The 23,388-nt window shown below is 53.2% G+C and overlaps 6 protein-coding genes across 6 annotated transcripts; 3 read left to right on the top strand and 3 right to left on the bottom strand.

Moving 5' to 3' along the window:
* Window positions 1–216: 216 nt before the first annotated feature.
* Window positions 217–4,001, top strand: CLUP02_06281 (RNA recognition domain-containing protein; the record flags this gene model as incomplete). The annotated part of the gene is made up of 6 exons (XM_049285281.1): window positions 217–226; window positions 283–502; window positions 572–960; window positions 1,117–1,229; window positions 1,310–2,744; window positions 2,797–4,001. The coding sequence occupies 6 exons, from the start codon at window positions 217–219 to the stop codon at window positions 3,999–4,001; spliced, it is 3,372 nt and encodes a 1,123-aa protein (XP_049142424.1).
* Window positions 4,002–4,281: 280 nt separating this feature from the next.
* Window positions 4,282–13,153, bottom strand: CLUP02_06282 (uncharacterized protein; the record flags this gene model as incomplete). The annotated part of the gene is made up of 18 exons (XM_049285282.1): window positions 4,282–4,458; window positions 4,486–4,887; window positions 5,033–5,150; window positions 5,269–5,672; window positions 5,731–5,822; window positions 5,881–9,006; window positions 9,064–10,257; window positions 10,318–10,424; window positions 10,500–10,691; window positions 10,742–11,765; window positions 11,814–11,977; window positions 12,027–12,117; window positions 12,169–12,225; window positions 12,309–12,393; window positions 12,433–12,500; window positions 12,563–12,747; window positions 12,806–12,978; window positions 13,034–13,153. The coding sequence occupies 18 exons, from the start codon at window positions 13,151–13,153 to the stop codon at window positions 4,282–4,284; spliced, it is 7,779 nt and encodes a 2,592-aa protein (XP_049142425.1).
* Window positions 13,154–13,325: 172 nt separating this feature from the next.
* Window positions 13,326–15,257, top strand: CLUP02_06283 (ferric reductase like transmembrane component; the record flags this gene model as incomplete). Its single annotated transcript, XM_049285283.1, has 2 exons — window positions 13,326–13,707; window positions 13,879–15,257. The coding sequence occupies 2 exons, from the start codon at window positions 13,326–13,328 to the stop codon at window positions 15,255–15,257; spliced, it is 1,761 nt and encodes a 586-aa protein (XP_049142426.1).
* Window positions 15,258–15,595: 338 nt separating this feature from the next.
* CLUP02_06284 (VanZ like family protein) lies at window positions 15,596–16,411 on the bottom strand (the record flags this gene model as incomplete). Its single annotated transcript, XM_049285284.1, has 1 exon — window positions 15,596–16,411. The coding sequence occupies one exon, from the start codon at window positions 16,409–16,411 to the stop codon at window positions 15,596–15,598; it is 816 nt and encodes a 271-aa protein (XP_049142427.1).
* A 292-nt stretch (window positions 16,412–16,703) lies between these two features.
* On the bottom strand, window positions 16,704–17,135 carry CLUP02_06285 (uncharacterized protein; the record flags this gene model as incomplete). Its single annotated transcript, XM_049285285.1, has 1 exon — window positions 16,704–17,135. One exon carries the CDS (start codon window positions 17,133–17,135, stop codon window positions 16,704–16,706), a length of 432 nt encoding a protein of 143 aa, XP_049142428.1.
* Window positions 17,136–17,585: 450 nt separating this feature from the next.
* CLUP02_06286 (uncharacterized protein) lies at window positions 17,586–21,511 on the top strand (the record flags this gene model as incomplete). Its single annotated transcript, XM_049285286.1, has 4 exons — window positions 17,586–17,933; window positions 17,993–19,046; window positions 19,110–20,263; window positions 20,318–21,511. 4 exons carry the CDS (start codon window positions 17,586–17,588, stop codon window positions 21,509–21,511), a joined length of 3,750 nt encoding a protein of 1,249 aa, XP_049142429.1.
* Between the last annotated feature and the right edge of the window lie 1,877 nt (window positions 21,512–23,388).

Below are 23,388 nucleotides of genomic sequence, written 5' to 3' on the forward strand. Positions count from 1 at the left end.
CAAAGGAAGACGTCAAATTGATGGAGACTGAAGTTCAGACAAAAGTCCATCTGACTGGCGACAAGATGAGAAAATAGATTGAATTCCGGGTTGCAAGGTAGGTAATTCTTTGCAGAACTGACCAGTCTGCACCAGACAGTAGTCATCATCATTAATTGATAGACCAAATTGGTGGATCTGGACTTTTCCTGAGTGTTGATGTACCGTGTTTGAGAGATGCTAAACTGTGAGATAGACACGGTATCCGTATTTGGCTAAGCGCAATTGAGCTGCCAGATGAAGCTAGCGTCGGGCTGTGGGCTTCCAACCGTTTTTCCCACGGTGACATTGGTCAGGCCTCATTCCGTCCAGCGGGATCGGCCAGCCTTGCGGAGAACAGAGCTCTGGCAGCGGGTGGGATGGCACCTTGCCTACCTGAGGTTGTTTCCTTCCACCTGCAGTCCTTCACACTGCGATTTTTTCGACTTTTCCTCCCACGCGGCCCTCCAGGCTCCACCACGTCGTTCGTACCTGAGCTTTTTAACCTTTTTTCCCTTTCCACCGCACATACTTTCACGCGACACCGCCGCAGCAGCCACCAACCACATCTCGGTGCTCATGGCCTCAAGGTTCAACGTTCCTCCTGCATCCTCTCTCACCTCGCCTTTCTCCTACTGCTGAATCGACACCCTTCCGACCTCTCCAGCCCAGCACCAGAGGAAAATAAGCTCCCGTCTCAGAGATTTCTGTCTCCCCCGAGTTGCCTCTTCCATCTGCTGTCACAACGCACTCACTCACCCATTCATACCTTACTCGGTACTCATTCCGCCGCCCAACCCCATCGGAGATTCCCCCGTGCCTGCAGCCTCTTTGCTTTTGCGCCTGCTTCCTTCCTTCCATTCCCACCCCGCCTTCCTGCCACTCTGGATATCTGCTCTTACCCTCTCATTTGGACCTCCAAACAAACCAACCAACCCAGCCGTGCTTGCCTTGCCTCGCGCTTGCCTTGGCCCCTAAGTACATGACGGCATTGCTGCGGCTCGACTGAATTTGCTAAAAACAAGGCGCCCGGTTGCCTCGTTCGTCGCTTCCACTCCATTGACATAAAGCCCATTCTTTAACCTGTCCGCCCACAAGCTTGCCTCGTCAACCTCACACAAGCTTCTTCTGCCCGTTTCGCGCAAGCCTTGCCATCTTCGACATCAGCAAGCTTCCACAGCTGTCGTCGCATCGCCCACTCGCATCTTCAGGTCACTATCAACAACAATACTTATTATTACCGCCATCCAGTGCGCCAACAAGTCCAATAGCTTGAATGCCCGAACCGGAGGCCACCCCCGAGTTCCAGGCTACTGCCGCCGACCTCTCGCCCTACTGTCCATCTCCCCTCCACTCCGCCGCTCCAGCCGTTGTACCTGCTCTCCAGGATACTGCTGATATCCTTGATGCAATGACCGCCCACACTAATGGAGTCGCTCAAGGCGACCTAGAAGCACCTGCACGTGCACCAATTTCGACCGAGTCGTATGCGCAAGCTGCCGCGGACAACGCAGACGCCGAAGACGACGTCGACAGCCTGGACGATGCCTACGGCGAGGAAGAGGAGACACACACGGACAAGGTTCAGGAACAGCAGGTGGAGCCAGATGCCGGCGAGGATGATTATCTCAAGATCTTCGACTCTCCTCCTCGGGACGCGGATCAAGATGGCGCGGAAGAGGATGATGTATCAAAGGCACCAGAATCCATTCACAATTCCGCCGCTCCTGATTCTTTGACAAGCCCTTCGCAAGTGGCCCCCTCCACCGTCGCTGCCGCTGATTCCTCGTCGGCCACTGCTACTGCTGCAGAACACTCAGCCAAATCCGCGCCTTCCCAACCAGCTGCCGCCCACCAAGGAGCTGATTCAAGCGCGCCTCATTCGACTGCCAACGACGCCTCCTTCAACGCACGCAATGACAATGCTCCCGAGGATGACCCCGCCGTTGATATCTCTCGCCTTGTTGCTGAGATGACAGGCCAGGCGAGCGAGTCCAGCAACAACCAATCTCCCACTGGCTCTACTCAGAACCATGATGCTCAGCCATCGTCCAACTTGACCTCGTCTGCGTCTGCCACTCTTCCTCCCAGACCTCCGTTGCCTCAACAGGCGGCTCCCACATATCCATCTGAAGACTATCGAGGCTTCCCTCCTCAGACCGCTGCTTCTCATGTCTCTTCCAACATGATTGCTCCGCCCACGTCAGGTCAACCATCTGCTTACGTAGCTACGGGTGCTCCCGGTGCCCCTAGTACCGCATCCGACGTCTATGGCAGCCTCCCACCTCCACCCGCCAACGGTTTGAACGCGGCCATGTCCATCACTTCAATGAACGCGCCTCCCTATCCCATCCCTGGCGGCTACCCGGCCGGCCCGACGGACGATACTGCTGACCGCCAGAAGCTTTGGGACACTTTCGTAAACGACGAGCGCCGTTACATGGCTGATGCCAAATGGGATAAATTCCCCGATGGCTCACGCATCTTCATTGGTTCGCGCTCTCTCTCATCAGGCAGACCCGACGGCGCCATTGACTTCTTTTCAGGCAACCTGTCGAGCGAACGCGTTTCCAAGCGGGATGTCTTTGATATCTTCCACAGATACGGCCGTCTCGCCCAGATCTCACTCAAGTCCGCCTATGGCTTCGTCCAATATCACAACCTCGAAGATGCCCAAGCTGCCATGGACAGCCTGCAGGGCAGCGAAATCAAGGGTCGCAAGATTCGTAAGTAGTCTTTAACAACATGCACCGAGAGGGCCTTGCTCACTGTTACTAGATCTGGAAATCTCACGCGCCCAAAAGAAAAAGGACGGCAACGAGAGGAACCGCTCGCCAGACCGTGGCGGTCGTGGAGGCCGACAGTCAGGACGTCAAGATCGTCATGACGGAGCCAACTCACACCATGACAACCGTCGTAACCGCGATGATTACAGGCCGGGACGTAACAGCCCTCCCCGACGTGGCCATGGCCGTGAGGATAGTCACGGTCGGGATCGTTACCAGCAGGACTCTCATGACCACTCCCGCGGTCGTTCGCGGTCCCCGCAGGGATATGCCCGCCACAACGATGGATACCGCCGGCGTAGCCCCAGCCCGCCTGCGGCTTATGGTCGTCCTTCTGCAGCCGACGACCGCCTCGACATTCCTCGCCGCTACGGCAATCAGGTTCCTGACGTTCAATTCTTGCTCCTCCAGGATCTTAGCCGCGACTTCATAACCTGGGTTCAGCGCGGTTTCACCGATCGCGGCCTGAAGGTTGACGTCATGTTCCTCCACCCAAGTTTCCCTCGTGAGGCTATTGTCCAACGCCAAGTCATCGAAGGCGTACACGCCATTGTCGATCTCGACATACAGACACAGAACATGGGTAAGATCCCGCTCCGAGTCTTTGACCGCTCCGGAGGCGTCAGTGCCCGATACGACGATTACCGAGACATCGATCCGCCGATCGCGGCAGAGCTCGTCCTCCGGGCCAAGTCACAAGCTGTGCCGGCGGCACCTTATCAGAGTGCCCCGCCTCCCCAGCCTCAGTACCCGGGCTACGGACAGCCTTATGGAGGGCAGCCCGTACATCCTCAGGCACCTGCTTATCACGGAGGCCAGGGGCCGCCACGGGGGCCTCCTGTCCAACAACCTCAACCACCAGCGGGAGTGCCAGCCGACCTCGCCAGCATGATGAGTGGTATTGATAATGCGACCTTGCAACGGTTGCTGGTTAGTTTGAACCCACAGGGTGGACCGGCGGCTGTCAACAATGCTGCCGGTGCTGCAAACGCCCAGCTGCAAGCCCTTATGGGTGGTCTTCAGCAAGCGCCGCCTGCGGCACCAACGCAGCCTGCCTCGTATGGCGGACAGGCCTTTGCTCCGAATGGCGCCCCACCCCCGAATGGCCCGAACGGCCACCCTCCTGCAACTGGCACCGGTGATTCCGCAGTGCAGGTTCAGAATATCATGGCACAGCTTGCCAGATATCGGCAGTAAGGTGTGCGATATGGGAGCTCATTTCACTGGCGCTTGATGAAGATATGATGTGGAAGGGGCTTGCTTATTTGTTACCTGGCGTTAGGGGTATGCAGTCCCGTGAGGAGGCTGCTCAAAAGGGTGGGAAAACTGTGCTTTTCTTATAGATTTGCAGAAGCCATGCCCAACAGGGCGGGTTGCTGTAACCCAGGCGTTCACTATTACATAAATACAGTAGTTCAAAATAGGTTTGTTTCTTCAAAGTTGAAACAACAGTTTTAAAGTCCAAAATGCGAGGAATCTACAGCTTCTGAGAGGGCTTGTTCAGGAAAGCCGTGCACTCAATCTCGACATCGGTGCCCAGTGGCAGCTGGTATACTGCAACACACGTGCGGGCCTTTTCATTTATAGTATCAGCACGCATTCTCTCATTTCCTTGATCGCCGCGACCTGCCAGGAACGACGAGCAAAGTCCGTTCTAGACATGAATGAGAGAGAAACTCACAGGCTTGGGATCAAACGTGAAGAACTCGTCATACGCCTCGTTCATGGTGGCGAAATCGGACATCTGCGTAATGTAGACGTTGACCTTGACGACGTTGCGGAGGGAGCTGCCGGACGCCTCGAGGACGGCGGTGAGGTTCTTGAGGGCCTGGCGGGTGCGGTCTTTGACTGTGCCCTCGGCCTGGACCATGCCTGGCTTGTCGGGGAGGATGCCGATGTTGCCGGAGCAGTAAACCATGCCGTTGTATTTCACGGCTTGGGAGAATTGGGGGAGGGGCGCTGGGGCGGCGGTTGTGAGGACTTTTTCGATTTGGTCGGACATTTTGGTGGTGTTGGTCGTGGTGGTGATGTATAAGGTGGGTGGTGATTTGGGAGGGCGATATTGAGGGAGGAAGATGGAAATCTGGAGTTATTGGAGTTCCAGTGATTTGAAGATGGTGGTAATTAAAATGTCAACGGAGCCGTGAGCTGAATCAATCGATATAAGATGGATATAGGTGAGGTGGTGAAGATGATTAATCCAATCGTCAAACGGTAGGAGATTACACCGGCGCGGGGTCGGAGATGGGAAGTGGATCCTTCGTCACCGGCGGGTTGGTGGGGTTTTGATAGCGGGCATGTACAGATAGGGCGCGCAGAAAATGGAAGGGCGCGGATGATGGATCTCTTTTGTGCTTTTGCATGCATGGAATACTCAGTGAACGAGGCTCTTTTTGACTTTTAGGGAGCTTTTGCCGAGAGGCTAATGAACGTTACTTGAGCCCTTGGGTATCTAAACTGGAACAAGTTGATTGCATCATGCGTGGGATTTGGATTGGGTCCGGGGAAAGTTAGTTTCGCCTCGTCGCCTTGTATTCGTTGGCGAGTCCGGCGTTTGTAATTCATGATTGAGATCTGTACTTGGTTCGTGTGATGTTTTTGTCCTGCAGCTAGAGATGATTCCATAAACACTTGCTGATTACAAAGTCTTGGGATGCGAGTGTATCCTGAGCTCGAGTCTGCCGATAGAAAGCGCCTGGCCCACTTTGGCGGGGTTGACGGGGGACTTCGCCGCGGGACGGTGATGGCGGGGTAATTTTGGCCGGCCGAAGCCGGCGCAATCCTCCGGGGAGGGTGAGACGTCGGTCTTGCGACGTCTTTTGAGCACTCAGATGAGAGCCGCGAATGGCTCGCAGAGACGTAGAAAAGCTACTCAAATTGGAATCTGTATCCTAACGCCTTGTGTGATAATGATAATCAAGTAAACACTGCGTGCCCAACCCAAGACACAAGAAATACCACCATCAGAGCCTGAAGGAAATCCGGAGTCGCGCTGGACGTCATACAAGCATGTCAATCCTCATGAAGTCAGTGCCCTTTCTCTTCATGGCTTCCCTTAGAAGTTCTGTAATAGCACCTTCACCCTGCCGAGCAGCCATGTCCAGTAAACTTTCACCTTCTGGGCCTGGTGCTGTGACATCAGCACCTCCATCGAGAAGAGACTGAAGTGCAGCTAATCTCTGTTTCGAGATACTCTCCTCACACGTCAGATAAAACCCCTGCGTTGAATCTACATGAAGAATGATCTCAGATAAGGGCGTGTGTCCTTGGTTGTCCCTTGCGTTGGGGTTAGCCCCATGTCGAAGTAGAAACTTGACGAATGGAGGATTCAATCCCTCAGCAGCAGCATTCATAAGGGGGGTTCGTCCCTCGTAGTCCCGGCCGTCAATTTCAAGACCCCTCTCAATGGCCTCCTGCACATCGTCAAGATATTCAGAGCTGACATCGGATCTCTTACATGCCTTATGAAGAAAGTTTTGGCCCAGATTATCTTGATGAGTTGGATCCAGATCTGCATTTAAGAGGTCCCCCAGAACTTTACCGTAGGCCACGAAGAGAGCGGTCTGTCCGAGCTTGTTCACCATGTGCCTCAAATATGAAGGCCCACCATCGGATTGTTGTTGTGACGCTTTATGAGAGGACATGGATCCAGCATTGGTACTGTGGTGTGTGGGAATGCTGTGGCTCAACAGTAGTTTCACGGTGTCAACTTGGCCCCATGATACAGCAGTGAACAACGGAGTATTCCCCGCGTCGTTTTGCGCATAAACATTCGCACCTTCTGCAAGTAGAAGCGCTACCATTTCTGGTTTACCATTCCAATCGCAAGCGGTGTGGATAGGTGTCTTCCCAGATGCGTCTCGAGCTTCCAAATCACACCCTCTCTGAATTAATAGTCGAATGATCGCTTCGTTTTTCATTCCGCCATTGACTGCCAAATGGATTGGCTTTGGCTTTGGCACCATTCCGTTTGGAGTACCATTGACATTTGCTCCATTATCGAGAAGGAGTTCGACGAAAAGTCCATGGTTTCTGCGGATTGCTATCTCTAGAGGTGTAGAGCCGGAAAGTTTGTCGTCGGCGTTGGCGCCATTCTCAAGGAAAACTCGCCCAACGCCTATGATCCCGTTTGTTACAGCCATTTCGAAGGCTGCTTCGACATCTCTGTATTTTTTTATCGATGGTGATGATGGTAGAATCGGATGGGCCGTGCCACTTGCTTGCAACATCGACCGCCGGTTAAGAATCAGCCTCACGAGTGTTTCTTGCCCCTTCAAGGCAGCGCGAACCAGAGGGCTATAAGGTAGGTGTTTTGGTATAAGGTCAGGTTGCGCGCCCAAATCGAATAGCATTCTGGCGATGTCGATTTGCCCTCTTTCTGCAGCAAAGTAGAGGGGTGTACGTCCTTCTTTGTCTGTGCAGTTAATGCTAGGGTGGACTTGGCTGCTCGTCTCGGTGTCCGGGGTGGTGTACGATGTAGACCCAAGTTCTCTTATGGAGCTTGCAATATGTTGCAGCAACAGTCTTGCGACGTCGTTGTGACCTTCTTTTAAAGCCGCAAGGAGGGGGTACCCATAACGGCCTCCACGTCCTCCAGCATCCGGGTCATGGTGGAGCGCTGTCTCAACCAGTTTCGCTAAGCCCCTCTCCGTAACGATATATAAGAGGTTTGTAGCATCATGCTTCTGCCTTCTAGCTTTGTGTTTTTCAAAAATGTTGCTTCTCTGGATCCATTGTTTTAAGGGAAAGTGTTGGAGAAACTCGGTCTGGGGGACGGTCTGGGCAGCGGCATTTGCGTGGTAGAGTACTTGGCTGGTTGCATACTTTAGGAAGGGGAAGCCACGGTCGATTACGGCTTGGAAATCGATAGATTCCTTTTGGGATGTACGGAACAAAAAGTCTTCATCGTCCAAGTATGTAGAAATGTTGACTTGAGTCGAGTATTCATGGCAGCAGTTCCGTAATCGATTATGGCTTTGGGCCTCGAAATCAGTGCTCATCTCTGGCCAGAGAGTACGCAACCCATTGTCCTTGATAAGAAAGTCACGTACCGACTCGTGAATGAATTGAACAGTCTTATCATCGGACCTCGTTGTTTCAGCCAGTCCCTTAGACGAACTGACAATCAGACGATCCATGAATTCAAACGGGATCTCATTGGGATCCCACTCTCCCAGCGTGTCGGGCTCCAAGCCGGAGGCCAAGGCGAAATAGTATTCTTCGCGTTTTAGAGGTCGTGTACCGTAGAGAATCCATTGAATACATAGAAGCAAATCGTCGAGATTCTCTTTGTCTCTGGTTAACATGTTTTGGAAGAGCTCACTTAATTTGGACGGGATCTCCTCTAAGCGGCTCTTGATTTTAAACACGCGACCCCGTTCATACTCTCTGTTCAGTATGTCGATAACGAGAACGATCCACATGAAGACACCAGAGGCTTTCCGAAGGATCTCGGCTATGACTTCCTCGCTCCTGGATCCGCGACCAGCCTTAAGACTCGTGTGAACATACTCTGCGAGGTCCTTCTCATGACCAGTTTGGTCTTCTAGGATGAGCTTTTGGCCGTATTGGATATCGATGTATGGGTAATGTCGACTAGAAAGGCAAACATAGAATCGGATGTCGCGCTGAACCGCATATTGTCCTAGGTCTTCAAAGACCTTGACCATGTCTCGAACTTCCTCCTCGGCGCACTCGTCGAGGGCGTCAATGAAACAAGTAAGTTGCCGTTGTCCGAGTTTCCGGACGGCGCTGCGGAAGAGAGTCTTGGTCTTTTCTAAATCCCACTGTGCGATTTCTTGGGGTCCGTCGTTCGTGTCGAGCAAAACCTGTAGATCGGGCATTTTCTCCAAAAGCTGATGTGAGAGTGACCGATACATTCCCAGCGTCGACTTCTCGAGCCCTTCGCCTCTGGCGTTAAAAAAGAATGAAATGGAAGGTCCGATCGATGCGGCTCTTCTCCTCGCTCGGGTGAAGGCGAATTTCATGATCGTTGACTTTCCTGCCCCCGGTTTCCCCCTGATCCAGAGAAAGCCGTGATGCTGAGAGTACATCTTACGGTCTATCCAGGTGGTATAGTCAGGATGTTCGAGAAGCCACTCGCAGGTTTTGGCATGGTTGTCCTTGATATTGGCGTGCCGCTTGTCAATCTGATCAAACTTGAGTGAGTCCAGAAGCCTCTTGCGATCTGACGATGGTGTTGCTGTGGGACATCGTAAGCAGGTATTACCTTGGTGCGAGGAGAGCGTCATTGACTTACCAACAATCTGAACTTCAGGCCGCATTCGAGCAGTGGAGTTTCTTTGAGGTGGCGTGATGAGAAGAAGCTCCTTTGCGTATGCTGCGGCGGTAGCAGCGGCATATTTCTGCCATCGCTTTGCTTTGTGGGAATCCGAATAATCACAGATGCCGCGAATGACAAGGCATGGAAAATTGTCCATCAGCCCTGCAGCTTCCATCTCAAAGCATATCGATCCAAGTTCTTTCGCCAATCGGTCCCTCGTTTTCGCATTTTTCATAACCTGATTCCCAGAGGCAATGATTCCGTAATGGATACTCGGGTTGCGCGTTGGCCGTAGACCGCGTGATATAAGCTTCGACCTATCGCAATTGTCGCAAGTTTCCCCGGAATGTTCATATGATGCTTCAAACAGTCGGTCTTCGTCCACGTTTCGATACGAGAACTCTCTCATTTCAGGGTTGCGGGTTTCCATGTCGACCAAAATCGCCGGGATTTGACTTTTTCGGCCTTCGTGGTTGGCTCGTAGTTTAGAGACAGCCGCAAGGACTGATTGGGGAGGTTTATTTAGACTCCCAATGCGTTCGAAGCGACCCTCGTTTACAGCCTTGCCGAAATCATATTGTACGACCCCCGAGGAATCTCCTGTCGGATTGCTGACCACAACATCACCAAGCCGTATGTCAACCTTTCCGGGAACACCGCCGCCTATCCCAACCATCAAACCAATGTTTATGGAAGGGAAGCTCCACAGCATGTTGTTCGCCACTACCGCCGCACTGTTTGTGCCATACTGCCCCGAAGGCAAGCATGCAATGACGATGTTATGAGGGCCGATTCCGCCAAATGTATAGACATTGCTGTCGTTCGAGTTCATGTCGAGGGGTTCATGTGTGTAATCAAGCATTGCTTGTGCTGCAGCCATCTCAAGAGGAAGCGCACAAACCCAGCCCACGGTGTATGCCTCATGTGATAGTTTGACCAAGGTCTGCCCCGCGCTGTTCGGCATGCGAAGCGATCCCGTTGTTCTTGCCCGCTTTGTAAGCCCGTCACAACTCTCTTCTTCACTACTGACGCTCCGTTCCCGTTTCTCTGTGGCATATCTAGGAGCGCTCGTGGGCTGCCAACCGGTAGTTCTTTGTTGATGGTGAGCGTGATCGCTGAACATTTTGATCAGGCTCCGGGATTCGAGGGGTTTCGGCCGATGTCGTCTTCCTAATTTGCGATTGTCAGTTTCCGTGAGAACGGGTGTGTGGTAAATAAGCTTGTACTTACCCGGTATGATGAATGCGATGTGACCGAAATCGCAGTGAGGGTAGTTGCAAATTGAGTTCAAGCTAGGCCAGAGAAATTGAAGAAGATGAAGGCTTTGCGGAAGGCAACTTGGGGCAGACAGGTCTTGCCTGCCACTCCAGAATACCTATCTGAGTCGAGGGCGTCAATCAGGCTGCGTCAACACAGCCCGTGTCGCCGCAGCAGTTTTCAGCTCCTCGCAGCGTCCAGTAGCATTTCGATCACAAGGTCCCTGCTGCATGGCCAAAAAGTGTCCAATCGGATAAACGCCTGTGGTGGAAATTGCACATTGTTGGAAGATGCTAACGGAATTCGATAACCTGTGAAATTCAATATCTGCGGCACCAGGTATGAGTCTGCCTGACCACGAGTGCGGCACAGCGTGCTATGCCATTATCTCCATGACTTTGCCTGCGCCTGATGCCGCAACCCCGCATCAGCTTTACCATCCCCAAACTCGATATCGTTGCATACAAATGCTCTCTGGGAATCCGCTCGTCGAAGTATATCGAAACCACCTGAAGGGCTCATATGATGTCGGCAATACCACAACAGAGCCGTTATGAGGGTTATTGGAATCGCTACAACCCAGTATACCCAGAACTTTCCAGAGACGTTCCACGAGTCTGAGGCCGAGTCGTAGTCAAAAAATGAAGTGCTGAAGACGGCTGAAACGAAAGTCGCCGGCAGGAAAAGTAGTGTGAGAAAAGCCACGGTTTTCATGGCCTCGCTGTCCCTCTGCGTCGCGCGACCGATGGCTACAGAAATCCGGGCGTCGGACTGAGCAACCATGTTGTATGCGAGCGAGATCTCGTTGAAATGTCGGGCCTTATTGGAAGCCGAGCGCTCTTGAAGGCTCGTGATCATCTCTTCGAAGAACTGCAACCGCTGATGCGTGTGATTCCAAGCCCGTTTCCATGCGGTGGCAGACCTGGACTGATCGTCATGGCCAAATTTGTATGCCTCGTGTTGCACTAGAATCTTCCTAGCAGCCTTGACGGCCAAATCCAATGTTTCGGAAACGTGTATAGCATGCCGTGCCGTTTCGTGTAAATGACGAAAGCCCGGTGCAGGTTTTGACGTGGCCAAGTCGGAGCCGTGGGTTATATCCCTTTGCTTCTCTGTGGTCCTGACTGTAACACGAACAGCCCATACAGCGGCATCTTGCAAAGTGACGACCTTCTCCAAGATTCCGATGTATATCCAGTAGGGGTCGAGGAAGTAGTCCGCGTTTGGAACGGCGTAAATGGGGTCGGATTCATCTTCCGGGACTCTCTCCATACAATTCGCCGCTGGTTGGACGGCGTCGAAGACGATGAGGACTGTTTGACGAGTCTTCGCCACCCACTGCGTAATCACATTGGTTTTTGACCATTCATATCCTGTATGTCCTTCGTTCGTGAGCTTCACTGGGAATCGCGCCCATGTAGCTATTCTCCCGTCAGTCAGCGTTCTTGGCCCCAATCATCATAACTCACTCAGTCCTGCAGTATTTCCGTCCTCATCAATCTTTGTCTCGCATCCAAAGTAGCCGTTGGAATCTCTGCAGTATCGTTTCCACCAGAGATCTGGGATCATGAAGGCTTCAGCAAACTTCTCACGGCATGCTGAACATTCGCGTATTTTCTGCGCAAAAGCATTCCTATCCACTTGTCAGCATTGAGCCGTCACCCAAGCTCTACTAAGCTTACACGATGCAGACATCGAAATCTCCCTCGTCTGCTAGAAAGGATGCCGATCCCTTCTCAATGGTCGTTGTAGTTGATCTCCAGTTTTGATCGCCTAGTCCTGTCAGTATGGCCAGCAGCATAAGAGGAAGTATTTCAACCTCACCTTTCTTCCAGTACAACACTTCTAGTTGTTGGCAAGCGCACACGGGGTCCATTTTGACTCATGACATTGTAATTGGTGAAACTTATGTTACAAAATGGGGTGCGAAGTGTGAACCCTCTTATAAGACTAGATTAAAGGACTCAGCTGTGAATATTCAAGAATCGTTGTGTTGTACAGCAGGCTCTGAACGGGAGCCGCAAACCCCGCTCTAAGCGCCGATGCAGGCTGCATGACAGGGCCTCTCGATACCCTGAGTTAACCAACCAGCCATTTGAGGCAGATCTGCTGCTGGAGGTAGGCATGGTCTTGATAACTGTCCCAATCAAAGATGACTTCCCAACATATGAGCTTTGCGAGCTGTGTAATGTGACACCGAAATTCATGGCTCAGCCACCAGCCTTGCCGTCGCGAAGCGGAATGACTGGAGGAAGCCTGGAGCTAAACATTGCGGCCCGAATGCTACGGTTCTTTGGCCCGTCCGTTGTGAATGTAACAGCTTCATAAGGTGACATGCAGAAGAGAGCAGTCGGCAACAATTGCGATGCCTTCTTTATGGATCGAAGTGCAAGAGCGACGATGCTGGAGCCAGTGGAATGGAAGGGTCTTTCGGCAGGGTCCTTCCCGCACGCCCACGAACAGCTGGGATGTTCGCTGAAATGTCACCGACGCCTGCTTGGCAATGGGGAGCACTTGCCTCCACCAGAGACGGGAACATTTGGGGGAAAGCTCAGGGGTTACCTCCTTAGCTTCCTCCTTCTGGCCAATCACGATGTGGCTTACCAAGCAATCCATCGCAGCTGGTCGATACACCTATTGGAAAGCGAGCCTAAGCCAACCTAAAACCGCCTCGACTGCGAGGTGAGACTTTGGACGAAGATGCCAGCTGTAAGGTGTTCGTTTTGCCGTGTGTAGTCGGTTGCTCAGGCACCCTTCTCGATATATGACAAGTGACGGGAACCTTCGCCAATTCCTGCTGCAACTCCATTTCGTCTTCATTTGTGTAATTACCCGCTCGGTCCGAGCTTGCGGATTATCACAACCTTTTCCTTCCTGTCTTGCCTTTTGTATTTCTCATGTGGCACTGAGCTCCATTGAGCTTCCTTCCTGTCCAACTCTGCCTCACCATTACCCGCGTCACCCGTGAAAGATTGATCATCATGAGTTGGCCCTACCGCTTCGTCGACCTGTCCAAGGAAGAGGTCCAGATCCGGAGACAGACCCTGGATCGTTATGGCAGCTATGCTCAGTACTCGGCACTGACACCAATCATCATTGCTTTGCTATTCCGGCTCGGGGCGTATCTCAGTCAACGCTGGCAGTCGGGAGCTTCCTACTCTGCTGTCCCGGGCTCCCCTGAGCTGAAGACAAAGAGACAGAGCTGGAGCCACAGCTGGGATGCCACAATCAAGAAGTGGAAGTGGTGGCTGGCCGACGATGTCTACTTCATGGGGCAGCATTGGGGTCAAAAGGACCAATGGGTTTTTGGTTTGGCCTGGGCGTCATGGCTGCTGGTTCTGAGCGTGTTGGAGACGGGCGATGGTGAGTTGTGAATCCCCTCAATTGGATGTCAAACGTGATGAAACTCCAACCTCGACCCTGCAACCAATCCCCAAGAGACTCAAGTGAGCCTCGAGAAATTTATGACTCCATGCTCAAAAGAACTGCCATTCAGATTGAACGAAATCAAGACATATTTCTGACTAGCTGTAGATTACCTCCATCTCACCAAACGCTTTGGCATCATCGCAGTCTCCCAGATCCCCTTTCAGTACCTGCTGGCATTGAAGAACTTCAGCCCCATCGCTAAGGCTTTCCGCACATCTCACGAGGAGCTGAACAAATGGCACCGCGTTCTCTCCCGTGTGACGCTATCCCTTCTTGTCCTCCACGCCGTATTTTACCTGAACTTCTTCGTGGCCAAAGGCATCGTTCAGAAGCGCCTCTTTGCACCCGTTGTCTTCGCCGGTGTCGTTGCGTTTGCAACCATGAACATGATGACTTCAACAGCGGCTGCCACCGTTCGAAGGTACTCGTACCGCGTCTTCTTCATCACCCATCTTATCGGCGCTTTTGCAATTCCGGTCCTGGTCTTCTTCCACGCCAAGTCGGCTCGCCTGTTTATGATCAAGGCTATCATCGTCTTCCTCATCGACCTTACCGTCCGTCGTCTCCGGACTGTAATGGCTCTCTCAAAGGTTGAGACCATTCCCGGCACGAATCTGATCAAAATATCCGCCTCAATCCCTCAGCACAAGATCAATGCTTTCCATACTCGCCCAGGTTCCCACATCTACCTCAGCGTACCCGCCGCGGCACGACCTGGAGCTGGCCCAACATCCCCTGATGCAATGCTCTTTGAATTTCTCTTCAATCCCTTCACCGTTGCATCCGTCGACGAGGATAACGGCAGCCTCACTCTGGTAGCTCGGCAACTTGATGGCCCGCTCACACGACATCTCGGCCGCTTCGCAAACGCGGGCACGGGCATCGAAGACGGCAAGGTCCCGCTCTGCATCGAGGGCCCGTACGGTGCCGCATCCCTCCACTTTGACAAACTCACCGGCTCCTCAGTCGACCGCTTCCTGTTGGTTGCCGGCGGCGTGGGCGCAACCTTTACCGTACCAATTTACCACGCCATCCTTCAAGACAACCCCAGCGCCAAGGTCGAACTCGTCTGGTCCATCCGCGGCGCCAGCGACACAGCCTGGGCTACGGCCGCCGAAAAGTCCATCTCCAAGAGCATCATCGACGACCCCAATGTCCGCGTCTTCCTCACAGGCGATGCCCTCGACTCGGACTCTACTGGTCCCATGGCCGGGCTTCCCTCCGAGACGAACGCCGAGGGCGAGATGGAGATGAGCTCGCTGCAACGTGACCGGAGGCGGAACCGCCTCACCAGCGAGAGCAGCCGCAAGCGTCCGGACTTACGCAAGATCGTTGACGAGTTCTTCAGGCAGGGGGCCGAGGAGAGGGTCGCGGTACTTGTGTGCGGGCCGGCGGAGATGGGACGGGAGGTGCGGGAGTATGTCGGCGCGTGGGTCATGAGGGGCCGGGACGTGGTGTGGCACAATGAAGCCTTTGGCTGGTGAGGGTCTGCATGTGTGTAATTTGAATACTTTGAGTCGATAGAAGGTCATGGCCGAGGCTACTGGGTTGGCGTTTCTGTCTTGGTTTTTCGTTGGTCTACCCTAGAAATCATAGCCATTGTTCCAAATTCTCCGTTTCTGGCCCTGGCTCAGTAGTCGTATTCTGGTCCTCACGATGTAAGAGTGAGATATGCACAGTATGATGAGGGGAAAGAATGTCATTTTATCTATTACGAAACACGCTGCTAGGATGAAAGGCCTCCCTAAACGCCAAAAATCGTAACTCAATGCTCATCCGTCATATCGCACACGTTCTCTGGCTTCCTCCTTGCTACAGAGCTTTAATCAGCCCGCTTCTTGGAGTCGCCAATATCTCCCGTATCCATATCCTTGCTCTTGACTCCGCCGATGTCACCATCGCCATCTTCCTCTTCCCAGTCATCCACCTGGTTCTCATCCCAATTGTCCACTTCCTCCTCAAGCGACCTGCCTCCACTGCTAGCACCAGCACCAACACCAGCGCCCCCGTCCCTCGCACCACTAGCCTCAACAACACCAGTCTCATGTCCCTCACCAAGCTCTACATCCTCCTCGTCCTCTCCGGGGACAGCCTGGTACGTCTTGGTGCGGCGCTTGCGCTCGAGCATGCGCTTGTGGTACCACGAGCACAGGCCGATGCCCGCGAGCGAGCCGACGACGTTGGCGACGATGTCGTAGAAGTCGAACTCGCGGCCGTTGGGGAGGAAGCCCTGGAGGAACTCGGAGCCGACGCCGAGGATGAAGGTGCAGACGGTGAGGGTGAGGTTGAGGGTGCGGCGGCGGTTGGTGTCGAGGATCCAGTAGAAGACGATGGTGAGGAGGAAGAAGGTTGTGAAGTGGAGGACCTTGTCGTTTACGTATTGGCCGAGTTGGAGGGTTGTTAGGCCCGCGTAGCCTGCGACGAGGAGGAGGGCGAAGAAGACGCCTGAGGAGGGGGAGGTGAGTGTTAGCTTGGGTTCTGCGTACTTGCGTTTGCGAGCTTGAGCTGAAGTTTGAGCTCGAATGGAGATGAAGTTGAGCTTGAGCTTGGGCTGGGGCTTAGGCTGGAGCTGAAGCTGAGAGATGGAGCTACATTGTCCACTCGGCTCTGCAAGGAATCGATGAAGATCCAGAACCATGGTTGACCGTGGTCGAGACTCTTGACGTACCTGCAAAGGGCAAACGTATCCGCATTTTGAAGAGACCTGCAGGAGCTGCTGCAGATGGTGGTGTGATTGGTAGCTTGCGATGGTAGCTAAGGTAGCTAAGCCTTTGGAGTGTCTCGAAGAATTATGGGCGGTTCGAGTGATGGAGGTGTGTAAGGACGTTCAGCTACAAGCTGGTAGACGAGAGAGATGTCGAGGTTCGTGTTGTGCGTTTGCTTCTCAAAGATGAAAGGGAAACTGGCCAGGGTTGTTCGTAATGGGGTCGTCACGGACGAGGGTGAGGTGTCCAGCTGGCCGGAGCTCCCAAGCGACTGGATCGGGGTGAGCGAGGGAGAGCTTTTTTTTTTTGGTCCTGGTGCGGGAACGCGAAATGGAGTTCAGCCCACTGACGGAAGGAGATGTGCAGCAATGGTGGCGCCCCCCAACCCCAGGCTTTACTGCGTAAGGTACGGGACCTTTCTTCGAGGACAGGGGTAGGCCCCCGAGGATTTTGGAGCAGATGGAGGGGGCCCGGTTTGGTCGGGTTCAGGTGGCCCGGGCGGAAGATGCCGTGGGCCGCAGTTAGGTACTGTCGCGATATGGATGTCTGGGGGTGCCAGACGCGATGCGCGCCCGTGGATGCGAATGAGGTCACTGGGGGTGGGTGGTGGGAATTGTGAGGTGCACGGGATGATTTGTAAAGGGAGCGAATTGACATGTCTGGTGGTGTTGCGGAGAGTCGCTAGAGACTTTCTGACATTTTCAAACCTCTGTAAATCACATAAGCATCACCACTTTGTTCGGCATTAAAGTACTCCCAACTTCCTCCTCCCCTCCCAAAAACAAACTCTCTGTGTTGTGTTGCTGGCCCGTCCTGCTGGTGTGCTTTGGTGCCTGGGGTGCGCTTCGTGGCTCGTTGCTGACTGCGACTGGTTGGCTGGGGCCATCACGTGACAAAAACGTACGCGATCCGATCGCTCAGCGCTGGGCCAAGGGGGGGAATTACGGTGGCCTCCGCTCGCGCCGTCGTCGGCATTGGAAGTTCATGTACCTGCATCCCGCAATCGCGGCATCCATCATCACCCCAGTGCACCTCATTTCTGGGTCCGAAAAAAAGGTAGATGAATCGACGAGCATACTGAGACCTTGACAATTCGTTTTTAAGTACATGCGACAGTCTTCGTGGTGGTCTGTGCTGCGTAACTCGTGGTCAACCAAGGTTCCCTGTACCGCTAGCAGCGACCAACTCGCCGTCTTCAGGCAAGGGAAAAGTTCCATCGCGTACTTGCGTACGAGCCTCTCCAAATCCTCAACCTCACCTCTCGGAACCACCCAAAAGACCCCCTATTCCAATCCATCAATACACAACAACCACAATCCGTCACGTCTCCGAAACGCAAAGCTCATCTCTATCGATGTCGCTCTTTCTACTGATGCGCTCATAACGACCCTTTGCCGCCCGGAGTCGGTCCCTGACGAGCGCATTTCCTTGCGCATGGCGACACGCCGCCCACCTGTCGCTATCATCAATCCGGGCTCAAAATGTCCCTCCCCAATGGCCACCACGCATGGCAGCCGCCGTCCCTCCATCATCAACCCTCCAGTCGCCTGTTCCATCAACTTGATGATGGTCCTGCGCGAAACGGAACCCCCGTCGACCATTCAATGTCCTTGATGCCTGAGGCACAACCTGATATTGAAGAGGAACGTCGACGCGCCTTGTTCAAAGATCTCTATCACAAAAGCGAGGCAAAGATCTCGCTGCTATTCGCTGACGACGGATCATACAACTATTCCGCCATCGATGCGTTGCGCCGCCCCTCGGCCCCCTCCCCCTCCACCTTACCCCCTACCACCGACCATGCGCCGATCCAAGAGCCTCCATTAAAGAAGGCCAAGCGGGTCATCGACGAAGACGACTACGGCGATGACGATGACGAGGATGAAGAAGAAGACGCGACCGCAGCCGATTCGAGTAAACCCGTGAACGGTATTGCGGCCGCCGGCGCCGGTTCGCTACTCTCCCCCTCAAAGTCCGGTAGTTCGCCCGTGCACTCCGTCAGCTCCCCCGGCAAACAGCTCGAGAAACTCAAACAGGCCGACGGATCTGGAGATACCACCAAAACGAGCGAAGATGCGCGCAAACAGCTGGAAGAGGCGCGTAACGCGACCGAAGAAGCGGCGAGGCGGAGCTTCCATACCATATTCTATACTCTGGAAAACGATCGGACTGCTATGCTGGAACAGCAGCAGCTGGAGGAGTCCGAAAAACAATTGCAGGCCGAGATGGAAAACAACAATAACCACAGTCAGACAAATGGCGCCCAGGCCGAGAACCACGGGTCGCTCAGCAGCGCCAACTTGGGCGCGTCGAGTTTAACCCTCAAGCACTTGATTGCGAGGATAGACATGAAACGCGACCAAGTTCGCGCCTCTGATGCAGAATTGCGGTCGCTCATGAACGAAGTGCGAAAAAACCGAAGTAAATGGGCTAGCGAGGAGAATGTCAACCAAGAAGAGTTGTACGAGGCCCTCGAGAAAGTCTTGACGGAGTTGAAGGCACATACGGAATACTCAACGCCCTTTCTGCAGAGGGTGAATAAGAGGGATGCGCCGGATTACTATAACCGTAAGTTGCCTCCAGGCAGACAAGTTTGATTCGGATTGGCTAACCACCCTCGGCACAACGCAGTCATCAAGCAGCCAATGGACATGGGATCTATGACCAAGAAAATCAAGTCCCTCACGTATAAATCGAAGGCGGAATTCGTCACCGACCTAAACCTGATATGGGACAACTGCCTGCGCTACAACCAAGATATGGGACACCCTCTGAGGCGGATGGCCAATGGCATGAGGAAAGAGGCCGAGAAGCTTATTCCTCTCATTCCGGACCTCGTCATCAGACCGCGAGCCGAGGTCGAGGCAGAAGAGCGCCGAAAACAGAACGGTGGCGAGGAAGACGGCGGTGACGACTCGGACGATGAACCGATAATGTCATCTCGCGGTCGTACTGCCGGAACCAAGGGCGCCAAGTCTCGGAAACAACCCACCGATCAGAAGGAGGGCACCCCCAGTGTTGACCAGAAACCGGTGCTACAGCTGAATGGCCTGCTGGCTAAGGGCCGAGAAGGTTCTGAAGCAGTTGATGGCAGCGGATTCGGTACGCCAATCGGTGGCTCGGCAACGCCTGGCGGCGTCAACGGACATTCGGGCATCGGAAGCAATGCTGACGCTATGGATATCGATGGGCCCACGTTGAACGGCATGGCCTTGGGGCAAGCTCTCAATGAGGCTGCAGAACAGGCCTATGAGGACGAAGAGTACAAGATCTGGAAGCAAGTGACGAAGAAGGACCGCGCACTCATCGCCAAGGAACGGTATCAGCTTTTCAAGGACAATAAGCTCAACACTGACGCTCCTGCTCTACTCCGAAATAAAGCCGGCATTCGATGGTATTTGAGGGGGCAAAAGGAAGCCGAAGCCCTGGGCGTCATTGGCCAAGCCCAGGCGGACTCGTCTGCCATTGCTGCTAAAGAGGCCGCGAAGCCTGCCGAAACTCTGGCTGAGGGCATGGAAGGAGAAGAGGAAAAGATTGTACCAGCATACTACGAACCTCTGACGGTTTTACCGGACATCCAGCCAAAGCTGCAGTGGATCGAGGACGGCGAGGGCCATGTCATCAACCAGCATGAGGAATATCTTCGAATGATCCCCGAAGGCCACTTCAAGGCGCCTAAGAGCAAGTTTGCCAGCAAGATCGACAGCAACATTCATCAGATCCAGGAGACGAGGAAACTATCGAGCAAGATCGGCGTGATTAAGCAGATGCAGATCCAGACTCAGGTATATACAGGCGTCGCTGGCGGGTGTATAAGTGTTCTAACGCATGTGTTCTAGGTTTATAATAACCAGTTTCCCAAGTCCAACTACGAATCTTTCGTGGAGCAAGATGCCGAGCCATCCTTCATCGCAGATGATGGCCCAGTCATTGCGCCAGAGACTTGCCGTAGTGCCCTCCAGCGCTCCGTAGCCAAGATTCTCTACCACACCGGTTTCGAAGAGCTTCAGCCCTCTGCTATTGACACCATGACGAGCTTAGCATCTGACTACTTCGAGAAGATCATAAAGACCTTCAATGTGTATCGCGAGGCAGAGAAGATCGAAGCACCGGTATCCCGTGCCGAAGGAAGCTCTCGATTCCAGTCTCGCTTCACTCCCGAGGAAATCATCTTGCACACACTCGATGAAAACGGTTGCGACCTGCTTAGTCTGGAGTCTTACGCCAAGGACGAAGTCGACAGACTCAGCACGAAGCTTGGCGGCATCCACGAACGTATGAAGTTCCATTTGACCGAACTTTTGCGGCCTGCCCTTACCCAGGAAGCCGGACAAGATGGTGTTGGTGCCTTCAAAGACGGCAGCGAGCAATTCGTCAGTGGTGACTTTGCTGAGGATCTCGGCGAAGACTTCTTTGGTTTCAAGGCCCTTGGTCTGGACAAGGAGATGGGCTTGGATATGCTCTCGGTTCCTCTTCACTTGCTTCAGTCCCGTGTTCGCAACCAATTCCAGATGCAGACACAGACGGTTGGCGCGGAGGTCACCGACCTCTTCGAATCCTTGCCGCCTGTTGAGCCCATTACGACGGAGAACATCCACGGCCAGATTGGTCTCGTCAAGAACTTCTTCCTGGCTAAGCTACACGCTAACGGCGATACGCCCTTGATCGAGGATGAGGAGCTTCCTGTTAAGCAGAGGCGGCCCAGACCCCGTCTTGGCGCATCTGGAAAGATTGTCTCACCGCAGAAGAGGCCGCCCAAGGAGCAGATTGCCCTCGCTAAGAAGAAGAAGAAAATGGAATTGGCGGCGCAAGCCAACAAGGATGCCAATGCTTCTCCAGAGAAGAAGGGCGAGACTACACCGGCAAAGAAGGTCAAGCACGCAAATATCAATGGCACCGGACCCAATCCAGCGGCGATCGCGTTGCCTCCAAGCATGGAGCGGAACGAGAGCATGCAAAGCCAGGGCAACGCCAGTCAGACCGATAAGGACGAGCCCATGGGCATGATGAGTCCCGAGAGTATCGAGAGATGAGACACAAGGACATCATGAGACTTGCGATTTCTCACACCTATATATACCCATTTTCCGTACACAAACATGGTGACTTATTGGCGATCCTGCCACCGAGTCCCGAGTGGAACCGGGTTTCCAACACCACCCTTTCAGAAGTATGTCGCGGATGCCATCGAGACGGCTTTGGATTTATCAGAAGCAGTCTCTTTGCAACCTCCCCAATCCTCAGACATTGCTTGGCATCGTACACCTCTCCAATATACGTGTTTATGCACACTCCCTTTTTCATTTCATCAAACATCCATCGGCGTTGAGGTTGGATCGTCGTTTCATTGTTTAGGAAGGGAAGATATAATGCTGCACAAAGAAAAAAACCCGAAATACATAGCTCGGCGCGGCTATCACTAAGACTGGGATACCCAAAAGCCAATAAATTGGCCGTCATTCAGGGAGGGAATCATTATCAGAGAAGAGACCGAAGATATACGGTTTGGTTTCTTGTCGTTTTTCAACAGTGGAAGGGTGGATTTGAAGATTTTCTTGTCCGTTGGCGGTACTGCAGCGCGGAAGATCTTCCGCCACGGACTAGAGAAGGGCGGGGGAGGTTTATTTGGTCAAGGAACTTTTTTTGTTTTTATTCATCTCGTATAGTACAGACGGGATCGCCACCCTTCATGATGGAAAGGCGGAAGAAGTTTAGGTGGTTGTCTCTTTTGCTTCCTTGTCTTGTTGTTTCGGGATGAGGGTGAGACGTGACGGGGACAAGAAGACTCTGAAGCTTGGACAGATGACGGACGAGACATGGGTATCCCCACGTCTTTCGTCATGGCAGCATTTTGGTTGATCTTGACTATTCCTCGTCTTTGCGTCGCGTGGGGCTTCCATGGCAGGCGTAAAGTATGGAAGCTTTTTCTTGTAAGATTGTTAAATGGGAACGCGGGGTGGAGGGCTTGGTGTGGAGGACGCATGCTGCTGTCTAGGGTTTACTTCGTCTTACTCTCTCTCTCTTTGAGTTTGTTGATACGATTGCGATGCGATGCTCGCTTGGGAGTTGATAGATGGCGTGTTTTTTATTCACCAGTCGTAGTAGTACTTTTTTTGATAGTTGTTTTTTTCTCTTGTAGTACGGCCGCTGCGGTTGGGCTGAGATCAGATCGAATCGAAATGAAAATATGATCAATGAGTCTGGCGTTCCTTCTATTCATGGGGATGTGTTTGAGAGAGATGTTGGTCAGTAATGTGGTCCGTGAGGTTTTGGGCTGTTGCTGTTGGAGAGCGTAGTTGCGCATCGATGATCTTGGGCTTTGGGTCGTGTGCTGGGCCAACCTCTTCCTGCTCGGACATTTACGGGGTCACTCCGTAAGCAAGATGGAATCGCTTAGAAACCTATCAGGGAGGAAGATAAGCATAGGTACACGAGGGAGGTAGTAGGCGACTTTGATGAGGCAATTACACAAGGCTCTGAAGAGTTCAGTACAGTCATCGTGGTATCATTTCTCATGGAGGGATGGATCCCTCCAGCTCCATCACATACTATTCTACATTGCCCCATCCACCTGCTCTACGCAACCCCAAAAGGGCTCCGAAAGTTGTCGTGATCATGGGACGCGATACCCGAGGAAGCCCTATCATCTTCGTAGCTGTGGCTTCATGGCTGTTGAGAAATGATAAAGGACTGGTTGCCCCTGAACCCGAATTGTATCTGGTTGGAGCTTTCTGACTGTCTCTCTGTGATTCGTGTGGCCCAACCATTGAAGCTTGATGGCGATGTCGATTTCCGCGTCGGCATCTTTGGGCTTTCAGACTGCGCCGCTCATGCGCGGCACTGGCTTCCTGTCTTTCTCTGCTCATGGGATAGAGATGAATTGTCATCCTATCGGCATCAAGGGTTTCTA

The sequence above is a fragment of the Colletotrichum lupini genome, chromosome 3 (assembly GCF_023278565.1).
Source record: "Colletotrichum lupini chromosome 3, complete sequence".
NCBI lineage: Eukaryota > Fungi > Ascomycota > Sordariomycetes > Glomerellales > Glomerellaceae > Colletotrichum > Colletotrichum lupini.